We start from the raw sequence: 22,775 nt of genomic DNA, 5'->3' as shown, positions 1-22,775 counted from the left end.
TTCAAACTTAACAGATTTACATGTTAACTTAGTTAAAGGAATGGTTATTCTAGAAAAATCTCGAATAAATCTTCTATAATAACCGGCCAATCCTAAGAAACTTCTAACCTCGGTTGGTGACTCAGGGGTTTCCCATTTGGTAATTGCCTCGATTTTTGTTGGATCTACATGAATTCCTTCATGATTTACTAAATGTCCAAGAAATTGTACCTGTTCTAACCAAAACTCGCACTTTGAAAACTTAGCATAAAGCTTTTCTTTTCTTAATAAACTTAAAAGTAAGTGCAAGTGCTTTGCATGCTCCTCTTTATTTTTAGAGTAGATTAGAATATCATCTATGAAGACAATTATGAATTTATCCAAATATGGCTTACATATTCAGTTCATCATGTCCATAAATGCGGCTGGGGCATTGGTTAAACCAAATGGCATGACAGTAGATTCATAATAACCATACCTTGTTCTGAATGCAGTTTTAGGAATATCCTCTTCCTGTACCTTTAATTGATGATATCCCGGTCTTAAATCGATTTTAGAGAAGAATCGAGCTCCTTGAAGTTGATCAAACAAATCATCAATCCTCGGTAATGGATATCGATTCTTAATCGTGACTTTGTTCAATTCACGGTAGTCAATGCACATACGCATTGATCCGTCCTTCTTTTTGACAAACAATATCGGTGCTCCCCATGGAGATGAGCTTGGCTGTATGAACCCTTTTTCTAACAATTCGTCTAATTGTTTCTTCAGTTCTTGCATTTCAGCGGGTGCCAAACGGTAAGGTGCCTTGGCAATCGGTGCTGTTCTTGGTAGCAGATGGATTCTAAATTCGACTTCCCTGTCTGGTGGTAATCCTGGCAATTCCTCTGGAAAGACATCTGAAAACTGGGACACTACTGGAATGTCTTTTAATTCTTTTCCTTTAGTGTTAGTGATTATATAAATCAAATGCACTATAGATCCTTTTCTTATATAACTTGCAGTTTTCATCACAGAGATGAATTTAGTGGATCTAGATGATTTATCTCCTCTAATTGTGATCTTTTCACCTCTTGGTGATTTTAATTGAATTGTCTTTTGATCACATAAAATACTGGCTTTATTGGCTATTAACCAATCCATACCTAACACGACATCAAATCCAGCCAGATTCATTGGGTAAAGGTTTGCAATAAACTTTTGATTAAAAATTTCTATTCTTGCTTCCTGCAAGATTTCAGAAATCCTAACAGTTTCTCCATTTGCTGTTTCCACTAGACATTCTTGTGGTAGTTTAGTTAATGATTGATTTAGGAGTTTGCAAAACGAAGTATTAATAAAACTTTGGTTTGCACCAGAGTCAAATAATACTTTAGCAAAAATATCATTAACTAAAAACGTACCAGCAATGACGTCTGGAATCATCTTGGCTTCATCTGCAGTTAGAATGAATGCTCTAGCATTTTTAGGGTTCTTGTTGTTTGCAACTGGAGTCAATTTTGGACAGTTTGGCTTGATATGACCTTTTTCTCCACAGTTGAAGCATACCCTGCTATTGGCTTTCTTCCTGCAATTTTCTTCCTTGTGACCTGATATTTTGCAGAAATTGCAGTATATAGAGCATTTTCCAGAATGCTTCCTTTTGCAATACTTGCAATAAGGTGCAGATGTAGACCTTACATTCTTACGGTTGTAATTCCCAGAACGAAATTCTTGAGTAAGCCTTTGGGATAAGTTTCTCTTCTGATCTTCTTCCCTAGTACGGATTAGCTCGCCTGTCAAGGTATTGGCTAGTTCTACAGCTTCTTCTATGGTTTGAGATCTAGCTGCATTGACTACATGCCTAATCTCTCCAATTAATCCCCAAATATAACGGGAAATTAATACCGGTTCAGGTGATGCAAGGGTTGGTACTATCCTAGCATATTCAAAGAATGTGGTAGTGTAACCTTTACTGTCTACCCCGGTCATTCTAAGATTCAGAAACTTATTTGCTATCTGTTCTTTTTCATTGGGAGGGCAGAATTTCCTTTCCACCATGTTCTTAAATTCCTCTCATTCCATGTTATAAACCCTATCACTTCCTCTTGACTGGAGGATAGTGTTCCACCATTCTAGAGCTGCATTCTTAAACAGATTTGAAGCAAACATTATTTTAGCTTCCTCCGCACACTTGCTTATTTTCAGAACTGCCTCAGTTTTCTCTATCCAGCGTAAAGCTGCAATGGGTCCTTCATTGCCCGAGAATTCTATTGGTTTGCAGGACCAGAATTCTTTGTAAGAACAACCATGTGGCATGGTTCTTCTTCTCTTGGGAATGGGCGCTTGAAGTATGAGTCCATTGTTCACGCTGTGTTCCGGTTCAGTTGATCGCTTACTGCTATGCTTACTTTTATTATTCGTTTCTTGAACTGTTTGAATAATAAATGGATTTGCATCTATAATTCCTTGTGCCACAATATGTTGAACAGCACTATTATCCATTTGGTTTCCGTTGTTATTGTTGTTCAGATTCTCGTTAACCACGTTATTGTTACTCTGGTTATCGTTATTCAGATTATCTTGATTTCCCTCGTCGGCCATCTGAATTTTAAACATTTACCAAATATTAATATCACAAATAATATTTGAATATAGCCAATCACATGACACGCACTTTTTGGTCAAAAGCGTCGAGCATTGCGACTTTTACTCTATTCATATAGTATGCATCATTACACACCAGTACTGAATTTAAAATTACAATACCGACTGAAATGTAAAGCTACAATACTAATAGTATGCATCCGTAGTTTTTTTTACACATACACACATATATTATTATATTATTATATTATATTATTATTACTACTACCGTCTTTACCATCCTGTTCAGGGATATGGATTCATCCAGAAATCCATATTGCGCTCGTCGTATTTCCATACGAGACGCTCTCCCACCTGTCTCATTCTCTCACTGCTTTCTAAAATTTCCTCACCGAAAGTCCTAAGTTCTTGTACATTTTCTGCACTCATTGGGGGTGCAGGTTCTAGGACTGGGTTTGGAATCTGAGGTGCGGGTTCCTGGTACGGGGCCTGGTAAGGGTAAGGATTTTCTAAGATCTCCCTAATATATGCATCGTTAATGTGATAGGGATCTTGAGGATCTAACCCTGGGTAGGCTCCTAGATTGGGCATCGGTACTGATGTGTGTAAAATGCAACATATAAATTACATCAAATGAGGCATAAAACTAACCCTTTTTAAGTACTAATGTTGGAAAAAGTGTGCTTTTGTCTTCCTTTTTGTATTTTCAGGGTTAAAAGAGCTTAAATGAACAAAAGAAGCAAAAATGCAGCCAAATCCAACATAAATACAAAGAAAAGGAAGAAACGTGGCATGCCCGACTCCTCGACAGCATCTCCCAAAGCAAAAACAAGAAGAAAGCTGAGCATGGGGCTGTGCCCAGCTGAGCATGGGGCTGTGCCCAGCTGAACACGGGGCTGTGTCCAGCGGACACGGGGCGTGTCCAGCTCAACACGGGGCCGTGCTCAGCGAGCACGGGGCAGTGTCCAGGATGGTCAGCCCTGGCACAAAAGACAAAGTGGTAGAAGCTTCTATTGCCCACCACGGGGCCGTGCCCAGCGGACACGGGGGCGTGGTCAGAGTGCTGCAGGTGCATTTATTGTAATTGCGAATTACAATTAATGAAGAGAGAGAGTGTCAGACGGGCACGGGGCCGTGTCCAGCGGACACGGGGCCGTGCCCAGGCTTCTGTTCAGCCTATAAATAGGAGTGCTTGGAGCCATTTCAACTCATCCCTTGGCACACCACCTCTCTCACACCTCATCCACCACCCATCACCACCATAACACCATCATCCACCACCATCATCCATTGTCCATCGTAGAGTGTGTGTGAGTCGTCTCGGGATCCAAGATTGATCGTAAGAGTTCTTGACAATCAAGGCCATGTTTGCCTAAGTCTCTTACATCACTTGGTGAAGACAAGTGTTTAGTATAATACTTTTTATTTTTAATCTTTTGCACTTTTTATTTGGTTTTGTATTAATGACTTTAATAACTAGTTACTTATGTTGAAGGTGATCTTTCCTTATCGTTTGTCCGTGGTGTCTTGGCATTATTTTACTGTCTATATAAAATAAAAGATTTTCACCATTCATATCGCCACGGTCTATATGGAGGTATGTTGGCTACCTGGTCGGGGGTTAAGGGAACGGTTTGGTAAGGGTCTTGCCCTTGTTCAGCGTTTAGAGGTCCTGCTTGGGACCTGGGTCAAATTTAGTAGGATCTCCTTCAATGCCCATAGGTATTGGATGGCGGGGATCCAAACTCTTTGACCCCCTCATAAGTTAACTACTATTAATACTATAACCCGGCTATTTAGGACTGTATCCCTGCTGACTCAGACTACTTAGCCGAGGGTAACGTCACCGCCAAAAGCGGGGCCTACCACAATTTGCATTAATAACTTAATTCATTATCTTTCAATAATCCGACCCTTTAGGATTGTATCCTTGCTGACTCAAACTACTGGGTTGAGGGTAACGTCGCCTTCAAAAGAGGGGCCTACTACAATAACTAAGATAATCTCTTAAACAAGTGCAAAAGTGCGAAAATAATCAAAGGTTATACTAATACACGTGTCGGATCCAAGTGATTCATCTTGTCTATCTGTTTTTATTTTATTTTTATTTTCAGCATTTAGTTAGTTTTTATTTTTCTTAGTTTAAAACATTTTTTCTCACTTTTTGATTTGATTAGACGTTGAGGATAAACCGGTATTAAAAGCTCTTGTGTCCTTGGACGACCTCGGTATCTTACCAACACTATACTACGTCCACGATGGGTGCACTTGCCCATATGTGTGTTTAGTGTTAGTGAATATCGTGTTTTATAAATTTAAAACTAGGTATCTCTTCTGGATTGAAATTATGCATTTCGGTTTGATTTTCAGGGTTTTCTACTTCCATGGCTTGGTCAGGATTTGGTAGTTGTGGTTGGGGTGCTAGCATTTGTTCCAGGTTTGAGTCAGCTGCAGTGGTTGCTAAAATGTGAATATTAGCTATACCCCTATTGAGCATATCCTGGGCATAGGCATCAGTTTCTCTTTTGGCTGCGGCTAACACTCGCTGTTCCTGCAACTTTTTCATACGTTTCCTACGCTCGTGTGCTCCCCTACTGAACCATCCCCTCCTTTTATGAGGAAATGGCTCTTCAGACTGAGCCTTAAACACAAAGATTCCTTCTTCCGTATCAGCAGAGTACCCTGAGAGGGCAGGCTGAGAAGAGGAGGTGCCTTCGCTCCTAGGCGAACCAGACAATTGACGATACGCGTCAGATGGTCCTTGGTCGCTCATACTGTAAACTAACAGATAGTCAGATAACACATAACAAGAAAATACAATTAGGCACGTATTTCCATAACTGATTTCCTAACAATTTGAATTTTGATGTCAGCAGAACACTTCTGTGGCTGAATCAGTGGCATAGCTCTGATAATACCTTCTGTCACAACCCCCGATCCCTATTTCCCGGGAATGGGCGGCCGCGAACCAGTTGCGGTGGTATCACGTTATTAACTTATTTGGCAGCGGAAATTTTCATCAGGACCGTAGTTAGGAAATATTGAATCAGAGTAAACCACCATAATTTTATAACTTTAAACATATGGGTAAAACCCAAGTTTTTATTACAAACTGATTTACAGGGATAAATTCCACTTTATTGAAATAAACGCTTTCTTTTATTTAGGTAACTTTAATAGCCACTTTTCCAAGCCTCCAGTGCTGTCCAGCTGGCTTCTAATTGGCTTTCACATTGTGTTACCTGAAACGCGTTTTAAAAAGGTTTTGTCAGTGGAAAATACTGGTGAGTGAATCCCAGTTTAATCAAGAAATATTAATTTAATTTGAACAGTATTGAGAGCGATTACAATGTTTATATCTACCCTAGTGTCAAGTCTGACTAGAGGGTCATATTACGCATTAGCTAACTCTTTGTCCAATGGTAACGTTACTCAAATTTTGTATTCAAAACCCCAACATACCGGCAGTAATTGTAGAATTACAAAGACTCAATCACTGCTAAATTGCATTGTAAAAAGGTTAAGGTTTTGTAAAAACTGTTAACAAAAAGGAGATTACTCACATTGCTATTTTAGGGTTTTCAGTAGTGATATCCTGGGAATAATCTATAATTTACACAAATGCACGTGTGTTAGTATAATAACCCATTTTAACATTAGTAATACCCTCCCCGAGACGGCATTCCAACGACTACATCGGGCAGAACCACGACAGCCATTACGGAACCCTAGATCAATCGGGCAGAGTATCTAATACGTATCCAGGGGTTATAATACTTACAACAGAGTAGAACCTCGCTATTTAGGGGGTATAACGCCCGGGTATAATAACGCCACTACAGAAATTAAGATTGAGAAAAGAAAGTTGAACGAGCAGACTGAAGGCCGTTGCCTTCTATTTATAGGGCTGTAATCGGAGGTTCTCGCGGCCCGCGTAAGGGTAAGGCAAGGCCTTACGCGGCCCGCATGGCATAGGGGTCTAGGCGTAGCTGATCCGGGTCATCACTAGGTTCAACACGCGTTATGACACGTGTCATCTCAGGGTCGTGCCACAATTCAGGACACTCGCGACCCGCATGGACTTAGGCAAACTTATACGCGGCCCGCATGAACTAAGGATTTCAGCGGAGTCCGGTTCACACCCTTATGCGGCCCGCGTTAAGTTGAGGTGAGGTCATACGCGACCCGCCTCAACTTATTATTGATTGTTTTTAATTTATTTTATATATTATAGTCTATTTTGGGCTCGGTTTTCACATACGGGGTGCATATAAAGACATATGGAGACATTTTAAGATATATTAGGGTGTTGAAAAATTTATGAGGGTGTCGGTTTACGTTAGGGTTGTTATAGTTGATATGCCCAGTCCCATATAACCCATAGAATCCTTACATTCCGGGTGCTATAATAGGAGCTGATGGCTCTTTTGTGGCTGCACAACAATATTACGTTCCCACGTATGAAAACAGTTCTTCTTCACCAGCTTATTTTGTCACACCCTGGCTTTGCGGAAGCGTGGTTAATTTGGTGTGACTTCTTAATACCATAGCTTAATCATAACAAGCTATATGAATTAAAAATATGCAAGATCATCCATTGATAAAAATATTAAACATTTGTCTTAGCGGGTTAACACCCAACAACCATAATTTGTCTAAACATTACAAATGCAAACTTAACATAAACATGATCCAAGGACTGTGACTTGCCCAGGAAAGAGTCACAAGCCTCGAACCCTGGATGACCTCGGGCCTAATGCAGCGGAAAACAAGCCATACCGCGCCAGATCGTTAATTCCCTGAAATACATGTAAGTTGAAAAATCAACAATAATGTTGAGCGAGCTCATGCGATAGTGAGTAAATAAACCTTTATCTTTATCAAAAACCTGGTATGTAGCAAATAAGGAAAAAGAGATCACCAATGGTTTGCAAGGCCATTGATATGTGTGAAGTGCAAGTAGGGATGACTCAAACCTAGCGGATTTATGCGTCGGGCACTAAGTCACCCCGAGGTCCGTTATGCTGGACCTGGGGCTGGGCTCGCTACACCCAGATAGATCTACCGCTCCTGTCCCTCGGTCCTACTACGAGGATTAATGGCCTCAAGTTGTGCCTACCCACTCACATGATCTGAGTAACAAACCTCCTTACGCTAACCATACCGTATATAAACATATTCATAATCATTGTAACATGTATTTCACCCCCACAGTTTATAAAACTAAAAACAGTTAAGAGAAAAGGGGGACATGAACTCACAGTGAGTGCGTCACAACACCAAGTAATCCAAATATCCAACTGCTGCGTAACGACCTACATGTGCTAATTCTATTAGACGGATGGTCGTGCCTTAGCTGTATAGTTTAATTTTTCGGGAAACGGTTAGACAACCGTTCCGTGTATATACTTGGTAGAAAATCTCCTTCCCAAGGGTGGGGGAATTAATACATGCGTGTTTATAATATTAAGTCTCACTTAATATATTTTATTTCTCATTCCAAAATATAATTATTTTTCTCAAAAATAATATATTTTCTTTTTACATAATACTTTCCAAAATAATACGTTGACAATATCCGCATTCATGAATATTTCCGTATAAGGCGTAAGTTACGTTTTGGCGATTAAGTGGTAATAGTAATTACCGTTGTAACTTATATGTTTGTCGTGTAGGCGTTGGTATTATTTTGGGTTCGTCACAGTTTGTAAATATTATTTTTACTCTAAAAAATAATATTTATATATTTTCACAAAATAATCATAAACAGTGTGGCGAAAAATATATTTATCGAATAAATATTTACCACGTTTAGTTTTGTGAAAATCCCACCTCCGAATATTTGTAAATAAAGTCATGGCGAAATGTATTTGAAAACATTTCAAAAATAATTCTAACACTTGTAAATAATTCTAAGTGTTATATTTTTAGAAAAATTTCGCCAGAGTTTCCCCTGTAACTGGAGGTGGCCACGCTTTCAAGCGTATCATTTTCTTTTACAAATCACTTCAACAATTTCTTTAAATCAACCAATCAATTTCCGATACTTCAAACCAGTTTCAATACATTAAACTTGTAGACTAGTATGTAAAATCGCATTATCACATGAACTTGTAATTTTTCCGAAAGTCATAGTGTAGATCACCTTATATTTAGTGGATCTATGTATAAAATAGTTTAGTCTTGTAAAAACCCCGTTTTTAGAACAAATCATCCTTTACAACTTCCCGACAACTTTTGTAAAAATTGTTATTTTGTCGGATCTTTCGTTTCACAAGTGTTTATATACTTGTAGTTTGTAAAAAAAATCATATTTATTAACATGTCATCCAACTTTTATAAAACATGATTTTCTCGACACTTGGTTCTACGAATATACCACTTGTACATACGTAGATCGGCTCGTTTTAAATACTATTTTACAAGTCAAAATACTTTTACACAAGTTCATGCTTCTCGTGTGGTGGAGTTTCACCTTTTAACCCTTGTACCAAAAGAAACAAGTGTATGTCAAGATTCATGATCTTAACAAAGTCGGGTTAAACGATGATAAGAGCCACCACAACGTAGATCGGGCCTCAATAATCAACATATTCGAATACTACGACTTTTACACGCGTTATAAGCTTTTAACCAACAATATTCGAGTTTTAGTAGTCTTTAAAGATTCAAAACGCATGATTCCAACTTTTAACCGTTAAAAATCATATTAACCACTTTAGATACGCTCGAGAGTGAGTTTTAAATGTTATACCTCTAGCTCGGGGCTAGGGAAGATCTTTGGCGAAAAAGGCGTGGATAAAAGCAAATGAACGTGGTCCTTCAACTTCCGCTTGCTTCAAGCTTCCTCGTACGTGATCCCCGACACTTGTGTACACTTGGAATGGCAAGACAAGAACCGAAAATATGATGGATGGATGTGGGTGCTCTCGGCCGAGAAGAGAGGGAGCAAGAGAGAGTGAAAGTTGAGTGTTTAGTGTGTGTGAACTTGTGTGTGAGAGAGAGGTATTTATAGAGAAATTTAGCGCTATCGTCCATCGGATTCAAGTCGTCTGGATATCCACGTAATCTAATTAAATAATAAAAAGGTGTACCCTCTAGTTCCATTAGAATGGAACCGGCCTAAAGGGGGTGGGGTCACCCGGTTGGATCTTGATCGTTCAGTTAGAGTTTAGTTTGGTTAAGTCGGTTAACTTTAGGGATTAACCCCGTTAGTTGTTTAATGCGTTATAAAGCGGGTGTTAGGGTAATCAGGGACCCTAACTGGCTCAGAAAATACCAATAATATTTCTGGCAATATTTTTATGTTCCGGGTATAGTCCGGTTGTTCAGTTGGATAGTAATCCGTTAAAGTGCTTAAGTAATCCTTTAAGCGTCGTAAATAATATTTTTAGCGACACAATTTATTCTGCAAAGTGTCAGGAATAATTCCTCGTATTTTGGCACTTTATTAGTTAGCGAGAAGCTAGTATGTAAATAAAAATGCTGTGTTTTGTGCTTAAAATACGTTTTTGGCACATCCAATCTCTATATCTTATTCCTAGAGACGCAATTATACAACCCTTGTATCTCTACACACACTATGGGTGTAGTAAAATATTTCTGGCTCATACAGGCCTTTAGAGGCAGTGTCTGCCTGATGCTGGCTATAACAGCATGTCAAATAGGTTATCCGTTCAAATGCTACTGTGCTTTTGTGCATCATGTTTGTCACTAATGTTCAGTAAATAAATAATGTAGTGACGGAAAAATCAAAGTATGATGCAGATATGTACAAGTATCAAAAATCAAGTAGCAGTTTATCATAAATCTCAGTTAAGCACAGTAATTAGGCAACAATTAATAGTTAATTAAGTCGTACGGATACCTGGTTTGGTGAGGGTTGTCACATTCTCCCCCCGTTAAATAAATTTCGTCCCGAAATTTTAAATTCTGCTTGTAGAAGCAGGGTTCTCAGGAAATAAGTGGGGGTATTTCTCTTTCATTCGGTCTTCACGCTCCCAGGTGAACTCAGGACCATGTCTAGCATTCCAACGAACTTTGACGAGCTTGACATTGCTCCGGCGGGTCTTGTTAACTTTCCAATCCGTGACCTCGACAGGTTCTTCAACGAAGTGGAGCGTGTCATCAATATGAATTTCGTCGGTAGGAATGGCAACGTTAACTTGAGTTGGACTTCTCTTCAGATTGGATACATGAAATGTATCGTGAACATTATTCAGTTCGGCAGGTAGATCCAACTTGTATGCTACGGTCCCAATTCTTTCCAGAACCTTGAAAGGACCAATGTAGCGCGGATTCAACTTCCCACGCTTCCCAAAGCGTGCCACACCCTTCCAGGGTGATACCTTCAACAAAACCATATCCCCAACCTCAAACTCCTGAGGTTTCCTTTTCAGATCTGCGTAGGTCTTCTGACGGTCACGAGCCGCGCTAATGCGATCTCGGATTTGCGCGATCTTATCTGTAGTTTCCTGAACTACATCGGGACCTACCAATTGTCTATCACCCGCGTCAGACCAACAGAGCGGCGACCTGCACTTGCGCCCATATAACGCTTCGAATGGCGCGGCACCAATACTGGTGTGGTAGCTGTTGTTGTATGAAAACTTAACCAGGGGTAAATGCTTATCCTAGCTACCGCCTAAATCCATAACACATGCTCTCAGCATGTCCTCCAACGTCTGAATCGTCCGCTCACTTTGTCCGTCGGTCTGCGGGTGAAAAGCAGTGCTCATATTCAGCTTTGAGCCAAAAGCTTCCTGGAAGGATTGCCATATCCTTGATACGAACCTCCCATCCCTATCAGAATTAATCGAGAGAGGTACTCCATGGCGTGTAACAATCTCTCTCATGTAGATTTCAGCCAATTTGCTTGTATTATCCTTCTCGCGGATAGGTAAGAAGTGTGCTGACTTCGTTAAGCGATCCACTATCACCCAGATAGTGTCATGGCCTTTTGGCGTTCTTGGCAACTTCGTAATAAAATCCATGGAGATTTCTTCCCACTTCCACTGGGAATTTTTGGTTGCTGCAGAAGTCCCGAAGGCTTCTGGTATTCCGCCTTAACTTTGGCGCAAGTTAAACATTTGCTCACGTAAATAGCAACATCGCCCTTCATCCTAGGCCACCAGTAACAATCCTTAAGATCCTGGTACATCTTATCCGCTCCAGGGTGGATAGAGTACCGCGACTTGTGAGCTTCATCAAAGATAATATCTCTTAAACCACCAAACAGAGGAACCCACATCCTTTTCCCAAAACACAACGTTCCTTCCCTGTTTGGCACCAATATCTTCTCCATCCCACGGAGATATTCTTTCTCAAGGTTTTCCTCCTTGAGAGCTTCCTTCTGTGCTGCACGAACGCGCGAGGAAAGGTCGGTTTGAATTATCATTTCCATAGCCCTAACCCTTATGGGCTTGATTCTCTCTTTACGACTTAGGGCATCAGCGACCACATTCGCCTTCCCTGGATGATACTTGATCTCGCAGTCGTAATCGTTCAACAACTCGACCCATCGTCTTTGCCTCATGTTCAACTCCTTCTGGTTGAATATATGCTGGAGGCTCTTGTGATCTGTGAAAATTGTACACTTCGTACCGTAAAGGTAGTGTCTCCAGATCTTCAAGGCAAAAACCACTACGCCTAGCTCCAAATCATGCGTGGTATAGTTCTTTTCGTGCACTTTCAGTTGGCGTGATGCGTAGGCGATAACCTTTTGACGTTGCATCAACACACAACCCAATCCTTGACGCGATGCGTCGCAGTATACCACGAAATCGTCAGTACCTTCTGGTAGAGCTAAGATCGGCGCGTTACAAAGCTTATCCTTCAATATCTGAAACGCTTCATCCTGTTTGATTCCCCAATCAAACTTCTTATCTTTCTGCGTGAGGAGTGTCAACGGTTGAGCGATCTTTGAAAAGTTCTCGATGAACCTTCGATAATAGCCAGCCAAACCCAAGAATTGCCGAATCTCGGTTGGCGTCTTTGGCGTTTCCCAGTCTTTGATCGCCTCGATTTTGGTTGGGTCCACATGGATTCCATTTCCATTCACCACGTGCCCAAGGAATTGCACCTCACGTAGCCAAAACTCACACTTAGAGAACTTGGCGTACAATTGTTCCTTCTTTAGTAGCTCCAGAATAGCTCTAAGATGTTGCTCGTGCTCAGCCTTTGTCTTCGAATAAATCAGGATGTCATCGATGAATACAATCACGAACTTATCCAAGTATGGCTTACAAACTCGGTTCATCAAATCCATGAACACTGCAGGTGCGTTTGTCAGACCAAACGGCATAACGAGAAACTCGTAGCGTCCATATCGAGTTCTGAAGGCTGCCTTTGGGATACTTTCCTCCTGTATCCGTAGCTGATGGTATCCAGATCGAAGATCGGTCTTTGAATAGATGCTCGAACCTTGAAGCTGGTCGAACAGATCATCGATTCTTGGCAAAGGATACCTATTCTTGATCGTCAGCTTGTTCAACTCTCTGTAGTCGATACACATACGGAAACTACCGTCCTTCTTCTTCACAAACAAGACTGGAGCTCCCCAAGGCGAGAAGCTTGGTCGGATAAAACCCTTGTCTAACAACTCTTGAAGTTGTGTCGACAGCTCTTGCATCTCAGACGGAGCAAGTCTGTAGGGTGCCTTAGTCACAGGCGCGGCGCCTGGAACTAAGTCGATGCGAAACTCCACTTGCCTTTGAGGCGGCAAGCCAGGCAAGTCTTCTGGAAAGACTTCTGGGCATTCCCTCACGACAGGGATGTCTTCGATCTTCGGCCCAACAGCCTTTTTATTCATAATGTGTGCCAGAAAAGCAACACATCCTTTCTGCAAACACTTCCTCGCTTTCAGGCAGCTAATCATCCTTAACGGCGTCTCACGCTTCTCCCCATGAACAACAATGGTCTCACCATCACCGGTCGGGATACGAATAATCTTCTTGTGACAAACTATCTCCGCTTTGTTACTCGATAACCAATCCATCCCTACTACCACGTCGAAGCTTTCCAACTGGACTGGTAGTAGATCGAGAGCAAACTCACGCTCTCCCAACTTGATTACGCAACCTCGAGTCGCCTCGTTAGTTTCTACTAACTTCCCATTCGCCAATTCGATCGAGTACGGAATATCTAACTTACTAGCGGCTAAACCAAGCATGTTCTTAAATTCTAATGATACGAAGCTATAATCGGCACCAGTTTCACACAAGATAGATGCGAAATTTTTGGTTGTTAAAGAACGTACCAGTAATCATGCCTGGATCCTGGCATGCTTCACAAACTCCGATGCTGAGTGTTCTCTCACGACCTTGTTTCAATTCCGGGCATTCTCTCTTAAGATGTCCAATGTCCCCACAATGGAAGCATCCTAGCACTCGGCCATTTCCTTCCCTGCTTCCACCTTGAGCGTTGTTACGATTTTCTCCTTGTTTGGGACTCTTCATCCCACAACCATCCTTGTTGTGCCTTTTCCTCCCGCACCTAGGCTTCCGACATCCACATTCATGGTGATACTTGCACCCAGCACGTCTTGCTTTAGTTTCTAAGCAAATCTTATCATTGGCCTGTCTGTTGTTAGGGCAATCTTTCTTGAAATACCCTTTGTCTCCGCAGTCAAAACAACCTCGAATAGATCTTTGTTCATCATTATTTGTTCGGGTATCTTCGGTAAGCTTCCTTTTGTTCTTTCCAGATGACTCTACCTGAGTCCCCCTATCAGGGTTTGCAAGTTTTTCTAGTCTAATGGCTTCCGTAACGAGTGCCAAACCCATCTTGCTTGCAGCAATAGTTGTTGGTGGCGTAGATGCTGCCATTAAGCTCATGACTTCTGGTGCCAGTTCCCAAATGAACTGTCCCATTTTCCTCATTTCCGGTTCCGCTAAGTGGGGAATAACTCGTGCCAAGTCATGAAGTCTTTGCATGTATCCCAACATTTTTGGACCTTCCATTATCAGGCTCTGGAATTCCCCTTTCAACTTCTGGGTTTCCTCTTTGGAGCAATACTTCTCATGCATCATTCCCTTCAGTTCATCCCATGATAATGCATATGCTGCGGTTTCGCCCTTCATTTGAACCTGAAGGTACCACCATAGTCGAGCTCCATCTTGAAACAACCCAGAGACGTATAGGACTTGTTGTTCTGGCGTACAACCACTCATTCGAAAGATGGAATCCATACTTTCAATCCATTTCACAAAAGCTATGGCACCTCCAGTGCCGTCGAACTTCGGAGGCTTGTAGTTGAGGAAGTGCCAGTAGGGACAACCGTTATCTTCCGAGGTACCTCCGTTGCGCTCGGAGTGATGGGCCTCGTATTGTGCGATGACTGCAGTAATGATTTCCTGAAGTTCCGCCTCGTTGGTGGGTATGCGCATTTCGCGTCTTGGTGGCATCTTCTAAAAGATGTTTCACATAGGTTAGGTCGTAGCAGGTAAAATGTACGTATGTATTCAACAATATCAGCACATAACATCTCATGCTATCAATAAATCAGCCACATAACATCTCATGTCATAGAACATAAACCATAGATCAAACATCACAAGTGATGAGAATACTACGATTGCATTACCACAAATCGAGACCACAATGTAAAGCTTATATGTACATAACTGTATCATACAACAATAATGACTTAGTAGGGGACGACCCTAGGCAAGTCGTGCGATTTCTAGACATGTTAAGGAATCTCGGGTCTCTCCATTTTCAAATTCCAGAACTCCACCTTAAGCTTCTGAATTCCAGTCCTAGAACAACATTTCTTCTCAATCATTTCCTTGAGCTCGTCCCAGCTTAGTGCATAAGTAGCATCCGTGCTAAGGGCCTGAACATGATGGTCCCACCATGAGAGTGTGCCGTCTAGTAATGACCTTGAGGTAAAGGTATCACTCCATTTGGGGCGAACAGTTTGTCTTTCTTTGAATGGAGTCAATCTTTTCAGGCCAACGAACAAATGCAATGGCGCTTTCTGTTTCGTCGAAGTTCAAAGGCTTGCAGTTTAGGAACTGCTTATAGGTGCGGTCAGCTAGGGATTATTTCCAATAGTGCCATTGTTGTGCTAAAAGCGGAGAGCTTCATGTCGTGCAATTGCCTGTGAGTTGCGTTTTTGCAGCTCGGCTCCTATCCTTGGCAACATACTGGTGTTTATGTCACGCCTGGGTGGCATTCTCTTCTGCCGGAATGGCATGAAGTGGGTTAGACAACTTTCCAATTGTCTTATGAGATACATAGCACCGTAAGCCATCATGTACTCACCCAATTTTACACATAAATATACTCAATGTATGGGTGGGGAAATAAATTTTCTGAGCCCTCACATAGGCTTGCCAATGGCTTGTTGCTTGAAATAGAATGAAGTCGAGGCTTTATCGCCTTGGTCATTCGTGTTCGAGTTATTTCCTGCTACATTGGTTTTCATTAGCTTGGCCCGCAGAGTCCACCAGGATTTCTGTGCACTACAAGTCGTTATTACGTGGGCCCCCGTAATAATAAATTGTCTTGCATAGTTACCCCAAATTTTCTCTCGTCCAAGCAGATGATCAATCAAGGAGTAACAGCAGGTGCATTGGCATGAACAGGGTCATGCTCCAATGCGGTGTTAGGAGCAACGCCTGGCTCAGGGGCCATGGCTGGCTCCGGATCAACAAATTCCATCTCAAAATCAGCTGGATTAACCATCACAGGGGGTTACAGGATCCTCCAAGGGCTGGTCTAAGTGTATGAACTCAAGGTCATGGTCTGGATCAACACCAGGTGGAAGAACAAGATCACCCTCAATACCGTGATCAAACTCAAGCTGTGTGCGGGAACCGGTGCAGCTGATGATGCCGTATCAGGGTCGGCGTCGAGTGAATGGTGCTGCACTCCCTATATATGCGAAAATGCGGATGTCAGAAATTCAAATGAGTCTGGGACAGGGGAATGGGCATAAGTTTCCCCTGCAGGAGCGTCCGCAAGCAGTAGGTTAATTCCAGCAGCAATAGGGCCTCGCCCTCAAATGGGTCCTCTTTCTAGTAGATCGTTATCGTCGTCAGAGGCCACGTCAGGGGGCATATCAACAATAGGGTAAGCGGCAAGGGGCACAGGAGCAGGGATCACTGCGAGTGGCAAATTCCCAACAAGATGGCCATCAGTAGGCTCTGCTACGACATCAGGCATCGCAAAAGGGGCTGAAAGTCGTCATCGTCTGTGCCGGTAGTATTGGAATTGTACACCTCGTGCTCCGATGGAACTATGTCGTCGGCTACTATGGCCATGGGATTCGTAGTGTCCATCTTCCTAGTACATGATGAAGGCATGCCGTGTGTAACACAAACACACATACGTATAATAATCAATCATATATTCATATAAACATGTAAGTCAACAATAAACGGTCAAATAATTCTCCTAGTCCCACTAGCCTCCCAGTCTCCTAGACTGACATTCCTAGTCCCACTAGCCAAATTCCTCCCAGTCTCTAAGACTGCTCTATCATCCACCTCGACCTCTTAGATCGAGCCTCGGCCTCCAAGACCGATCCTCAGCCTCCAAGACTGAGCCTAAAACAACAAACATCTACCTCGATCTCTAAGATCGAGCCTCGGCCTCCAAGACCGAGCCTCAGCCTCCAAGACTGAGCCTAACATAAATAACATCTACCTCGATCTCTAAGATCGAGCCTCGGCCTCCAAGACCGAGCCTCAGTCTTCAGGACTGAGCCTAATAATGAATAAATGAAATGTGCTCAACATTTGTTTGTAAAAACGTTTTGGATCTGGACTTAAGTGGTATGCAGAAAATGTTTTCGTGAGAGCCCTAGTGATCATAGTCTAGACTCGAGAAGGAATCCTAGTTCGCTATGATCAGAGCTCTGATACCAAGCTGTCACACCCTGGCTTTGCGGAAGCGTGGTTAATTTGGTGTGACTTCTTAATACCATAGCTTAATCATAACAAGCTATATGAATTAAAAATATGCAAGATCATCCATTGATAAAAATATTAAACATTTGTCTTAGCGGGTTAACACCCAACAACCATAATTTGTCTAAACATTACAAATGCAAACTTAACATAAACATGATCCAAGGACTGTGACTTGCCCAGGAAAGAGTCACAAGCCTCGAACCCTGGATGACCTCGGGCCTAATGCAGCGGAAAACAAGCCATACCGCGCCAGATCGTTAATTCCCTGAAATACATGTAAGTTGAAAAATCAACAATAATGTTGAGCGAGCTCATGCGATAGTGAGTAAATAAACCTTTATCTTTATCAAAAACCTGGTATGTAGCAAATAAGGAAAAAGAGATCACCAATGGTTTGCAAGGCCATTGATATGTGTGAAGTGCAAGTAGGGATGACTCAAACCTAGCGGATTTATGCGTCGGGCACTAAGTCACCCCGAGGTCCGTTATGCTGGACCTGGGGCTGGGCTCGCTACACCCAGATAGATCTACCGCTCCTGTCCCTCGGTCCTACTACGAGGATTAATGGCCTCAAGTTGTGCCTACCCACTCACATGATCTGAGTAACAAACCTCCTTACGCTAACCATACCGTATATAAACATATTCATAATCATTGTAACATGTATTTCACCCCCGCAGTTTATAAAACTAAAAACAGTTAAGAGAAAAGGGGGACATGAACTCACAGTGAGTGCGTCACAACACCAAGTAATCCAAATATCCAACTGCTGCGTAACGACCTACATGTGCTAATTCTATTAGACGGATGGTCGTGCCTTAGCTGTATAGTTTAATTTTTCGGGAAACGGTTAGACAACCGTTCCGTGTATATACTTGGTAGAAAATCTCCTTCCCAAGGGTGGGGGAATTAATACATGCGTGTTTATAATATTAAGTCTCACTTAATATATTTTATTTCTCATTCCAAAATATAATTATTTTTCTCAAAAATAATATATTTTCTTTTTACGTAATACTTTCCAAAATAATACGTTGACAATATCCGCATTCATGAATATTTCCGTATAAGGCGTAAGTTACGTTTTGGCGATTAAGTGGTAATAGTAATTACCGTTGTAACTTATATGTTTGTCGTGTAGGCGTTGGTATTATTTTGGGTTCGTCACAGTTTGTAAATATTATTTTTACTCTAAAAAATAATATTTATATATTTTCACAAAATAATCATAAACAGTGTGGCGAAAAATATATTTATCGAATAAATATTTACCACGTTTAGTTTTGTGAAAATCCCACCTCCGAATATTTGTAAATAAAGTCATGGCGAAATGTATTTGAAAACATTTCAAAAATAATTCTAACACTTGTAAATAATTCTAAGTGTTATATTTTTAGAAAAATTTCGCCAGAGTTTCCCCTGTAACTGGAGGTGGCCACGCTTTCAAGCGTATCATTTTCTTTTACAAATCACTTCAACAATTTCTTTAAATCAACCAATCAATTTCCGATACTTCAAACCAGTTTCAATACATTAAACTTGTAGACTAGTATGTAAAATCGCATTATCACATGAACTTGTAATTTTTCCGAAAGTCATAGTGTAGATCACCTTATATTTAGTGGATCTATGTATAAAATAGTTTAGTCTTGTAAAAACCCCGTTTTTAGAACAAATCATCCTTTACAACTTCCCGACAACTTTTGTAAAAATTGTTATTTTGTCGGATCTTTCGTTTCACAAGTGTTTATATACTTGTAGTTTGTAAAAAAAATCATATTTATTAACATGTCATCCAACTTTTATAAAACATGATTTTCTCGACACTTGGTTCTACGAATATACCACTTGTACATACGTAGATCGGCTCGTTTTAAATACTATTTTACAAGTCAAAATACTTTTACACAAGTTCATGCTTCTCGTGTGGTGGAGTTTCACCTTTTAACCCTTGTACCAAAAGAAACAAGTGTATGTCAAGATTCATGATCTTAACAAAGTCGGGTTAAACGATGATAAGAGCCACCACAACGTAGATCGGGCCTCAATAATCAACATATTCGAATACTACGACTTTTACACGCGTTATAAGCTTTTAACCAACAATATTCGAGTTTTAGTAGTCTTTAAAGATTCAAAACGCATGATTCCAACTTTTAACCGTTAAAAATCATATTAACCACTTTAGATACGCTCGAGAGTGAGTTTTAAATGTTATACCTCTAGCTCGGGGCTAGGGAAGATCTTTGGCGAAAAAGGCGTGGATAAAAGCAAATGAACGTGGTCCTTCAACTTCCGCTTGCTTCAAGCTTCCTCGTACGTGATCCCCGACACTTGTGTACACTTGGAATGGCAAGACAAGAACCGAAAATATGATGGATGGATGTGGGTGCTCTCGGCCGAGAAGAGAGGGAGCAAGAGAGAGTGAAAGTTGAGTGTTTAGTGTGTGTGAACTTGTGTGTGAGAGAGAGGTATTTATAGAGAAATTTAGCGCTATCGTCCATCGGATTCAAGTCGTCTGGATATCCACGTAATCTAATTAAATAATAAAAAGGTGTACCCTCTAGTTCCATTAGAATGGAACCGGCCTAAAGGGGGTGGGGTCACCCGGTTGGATCTTGATCGTTCAGTTAGAGTTTAGTTTGGTTAAGTCGGTTAACTTTAAGGATTAACCCCGTTAGTTGTTTAATGCGTTATAAAGCGGGTGTTAGGGTAATCAGGGACCCTAACTGGCTCAGAAAAATACCAATAATATTTCTGGCAATATTTTTATGTTCCGGGTATAGTCCGGTTGTTCAGTTGGATAGTAATCCGTTAAAGTGCTTAAGTAATCCTTTAAGCGTCGTAAATAATATTTTTAGCGACACAATTTATTCTGCAAAGTGTCAGGAATAATTCCTCGTATTTTGGCACTTTATTAGTTAGCCTGAAGCTAGTATGTAAATAAAAATGCTGTGTTTTGTGCTTAAAATACGTTTTTGGCACATCCAATCTCTATATCTTATTCCTAGAGACGCAATTATACAACCCTTGTATCTCTACACACACTATGGGTGTAGTAAAATATTTCTGGCTCATACAGGCCTTTAGAGGCAGTGTCTGCCTGATGCTGGCTATAACAGCATGTCAAATAGGTTATCCGTTCAAATGCTACTGTGCTTTTGTGCATCATGTTTGTCACTAATGTTCAGTAAATAAATAATGTAGTGACGGAAAAATCAAAGTATGATGCAGATATGTACAAGTATCAAAAATCAAGTAGCAGTTTATCATAAATCTCAGTTAAGCACAGTAATTAGGCAACAATTAATAGTTAATTAAGTCGTACGGATACCTGGTTTGGTGAGGGTTGTCACATATTTTCCCATGGTTGTCCAACCTGGCACAGAAACTTACACGACCGGCACTACAGACCAGTTCATGGATATGGGTGCATGTATTTTCTATTGAGAAAGGGAAAATGTCACCTGATAGTAATCAAGTTTTTGTTCCAATAAAAGTACCTAAACGTTTTTTGAAATGCAGACATCACTCAAGTTTCATTATTGTTATGTTGTTTTTTTAGTTCTTTTCTTTTATAAATGTTAAAAGTAAATGGCCTAAATGGAACATACGGAACTTAGTTACCATTTACTGATTAGTTTTTTCCAAGTTTGACCTAACTAGGAGTAATTTTGAAAAAAAAAAGTTACTAAATAGTAACTCCATTTAGGTAATTTAGTTTAACAAGTTCTAACTTCTAAAAGGTTTCACAACAATGAATTGATATTGAAATTTTAGACTGAGTTTACTGAGACAATATTAAAAGTGGTTACTGTTTCGTGATTTAATCCCATTTTAAATCTCATTCTATTTTGGATCATATATAGGGAATTGACATTCAAGGAAGAGAACCAAAACTATTTGAACTGGGCTCATTTTCATTTGAACTTGAAACTAATGGCAAAATGTTTTTGTTTAATTGTTGAGCTTTGTTGCTTATTTGTTTATGTGTTTCCAGAACAATGTATCGCGTGAATCTTAGATAATGATCTTTGGTTGACCATCCAAATGTTCTTAAATCACATTGTCTTTCGTAAATGACCATAATGTATGGGTTGTTATGCCTTTTATGGCTGGTGGTTCTTGCCTACATATGTTAAAGGCTTTCCATCCCGAGGGTTTTGAAGAAGCTGTTATTGCAACTATACTACGCGAGGTTTTAAAGGCATTGGAGTATCTTCACCGTCATGGCCACATCCATTGTGATGTTAAAGTGAGTTTCGTTCTGAGTGTTAGTTCATCTATTATTATTTTTATTCTTGCAATATAAAAAAAGTACTATATTTTGGATACTACTCAGTCTTCAATATAATTTTTATTGAAATGTAGACAAAAGAAAACTTAGCAAAACTATAAATTTAGATTTTTTATTACATATTTACATAATAGGCTGGAAACATTCTCATCAGTGACCATGGTGCAATCAAGCTGGGTGATTTGGGTGTTTCTGCGTGCTTATTCGATTCTGGTGATCGACAACGTGCAAGGAATACATTTTGCGGGACACCATGCTGGTATTATTTTCTCTCCGTTACTAAATCTCATATAATAAAGTATATAAAATAAATCAACATATGCAACTCACTGAGGCGTTATGTTTTTTTTTTTTTTTTTTTTTTTTTTGCTAGGATGGCCCCTGAGGTTATGGAGCAACTGTATGGATACGACTTCAGGTGAGTAACTTCATTTTCATTCAACAGTATATGTTTTTATACTTATATAATGAAGTAAAGTAGTAAACTATAAACTAAACTTCTGTTGCAAAAAAAAGTAAGTTCATGATTTTCCTGCTTGAAAATTTCTGCAAGCAGATACATGGTCTTTCGGTATAACAGCTCTCGAGCTTGCTCACGGGCATGCTCCTTTCTCTAAATACCCCCTAATGAAGGTTGCATGGCTCTAATGCACAAGGATGGTCGAGTGGATGAGAAAAATTATGTATCTACGAGAGCCATAGCTACAATACGGTATATAAATTGTATTTCACACAGATTTATCTTTTATATTTCATTATTATGTATGCTTATCATAGTGGTAGTTGTTCATGATTTTTAAAAATAACTTCCTCCATTAAGATTTTGCATTACGCTTCTTCCTCTCATTTGGTAATCACCTCTCTTCAAACAATTTCATTTCTTTTCATGTACCATCAAAGAAGTGGAAATTTCGACCCGTTTACTTAACAATTAATTAGTCTTATTTGTTTTTTATCATCAAAACAAATTGTAATCACAAAATAACTTCCTCCAT

At 40.3% G+C, this 22,775-nt stretch overlaps 1 protein-coding gene across 1 annotated transcript; it reads left to right on the top strand.

Annotated features, from left to right (window-relative positions):
- The first annotated feature begins 21,594 nt into the window (after positions 1-21,594).
- Positions 21,595-22,202, top strand: LOC118486607 (serine/threonine-protein kinase OSR1-like). Its single transcript, XM_035983166.1, has 3 exons — positions 21,595-21,738; positions 21,915-22,039; positions 22,154-22,202. The coding sequence occupies exons 1-3, from the start codon at positions 21,595-21,597 to the stop codon at positions 22,200-22,202; spliced, it is 318 nt and encodes a 105-aa protein (XP_035839059.1).
- The last annotated feature ends 573 nt before the right edge of the window (positions 22,203-22,775 follow it).

Source organism: Helianthus annuus, chromosome 14 (genome assembly GCF_002127325.2).
Source record: "Helianthus annuus cultivar XRQ/B chromosome 14, HanXRQr2.0-SUNRISE, whole genome shotgun sequence".
Taxonomy (NCBI): Eukaryota; Viridiplantae; Streptophyta; class Magnoliopsida; order Asterales; family Asteraceae; genus Helianthus; species Helianthus annuus.
This window is presented reverse-complemented; position numbering and strand designations above follow the sequence as displayed.

Coding starts and splice junctions, on each gene's coding strand:
- LOC118486607 (XM_035983166.1), top strand. CDS start 21,595: ATGGCTGGTGGTTCTTGCCTACATATGTTAAAGGCTTTCCATCCCGAG. Junction 21,739..21,914: donor ACATCCATTGTGATGTTAAA/GTGAGTTTCGTT, acceptor TTTACATAATAG/GCTGGAAACATTCTCATCAG. Junction 22,040..22,153: donor TTTTGCGGGACACCATGCTG/GTATTATTTTCT, acceptor TTTTTTTGCTAG/GATGGCCCCTGAGGTTATGG.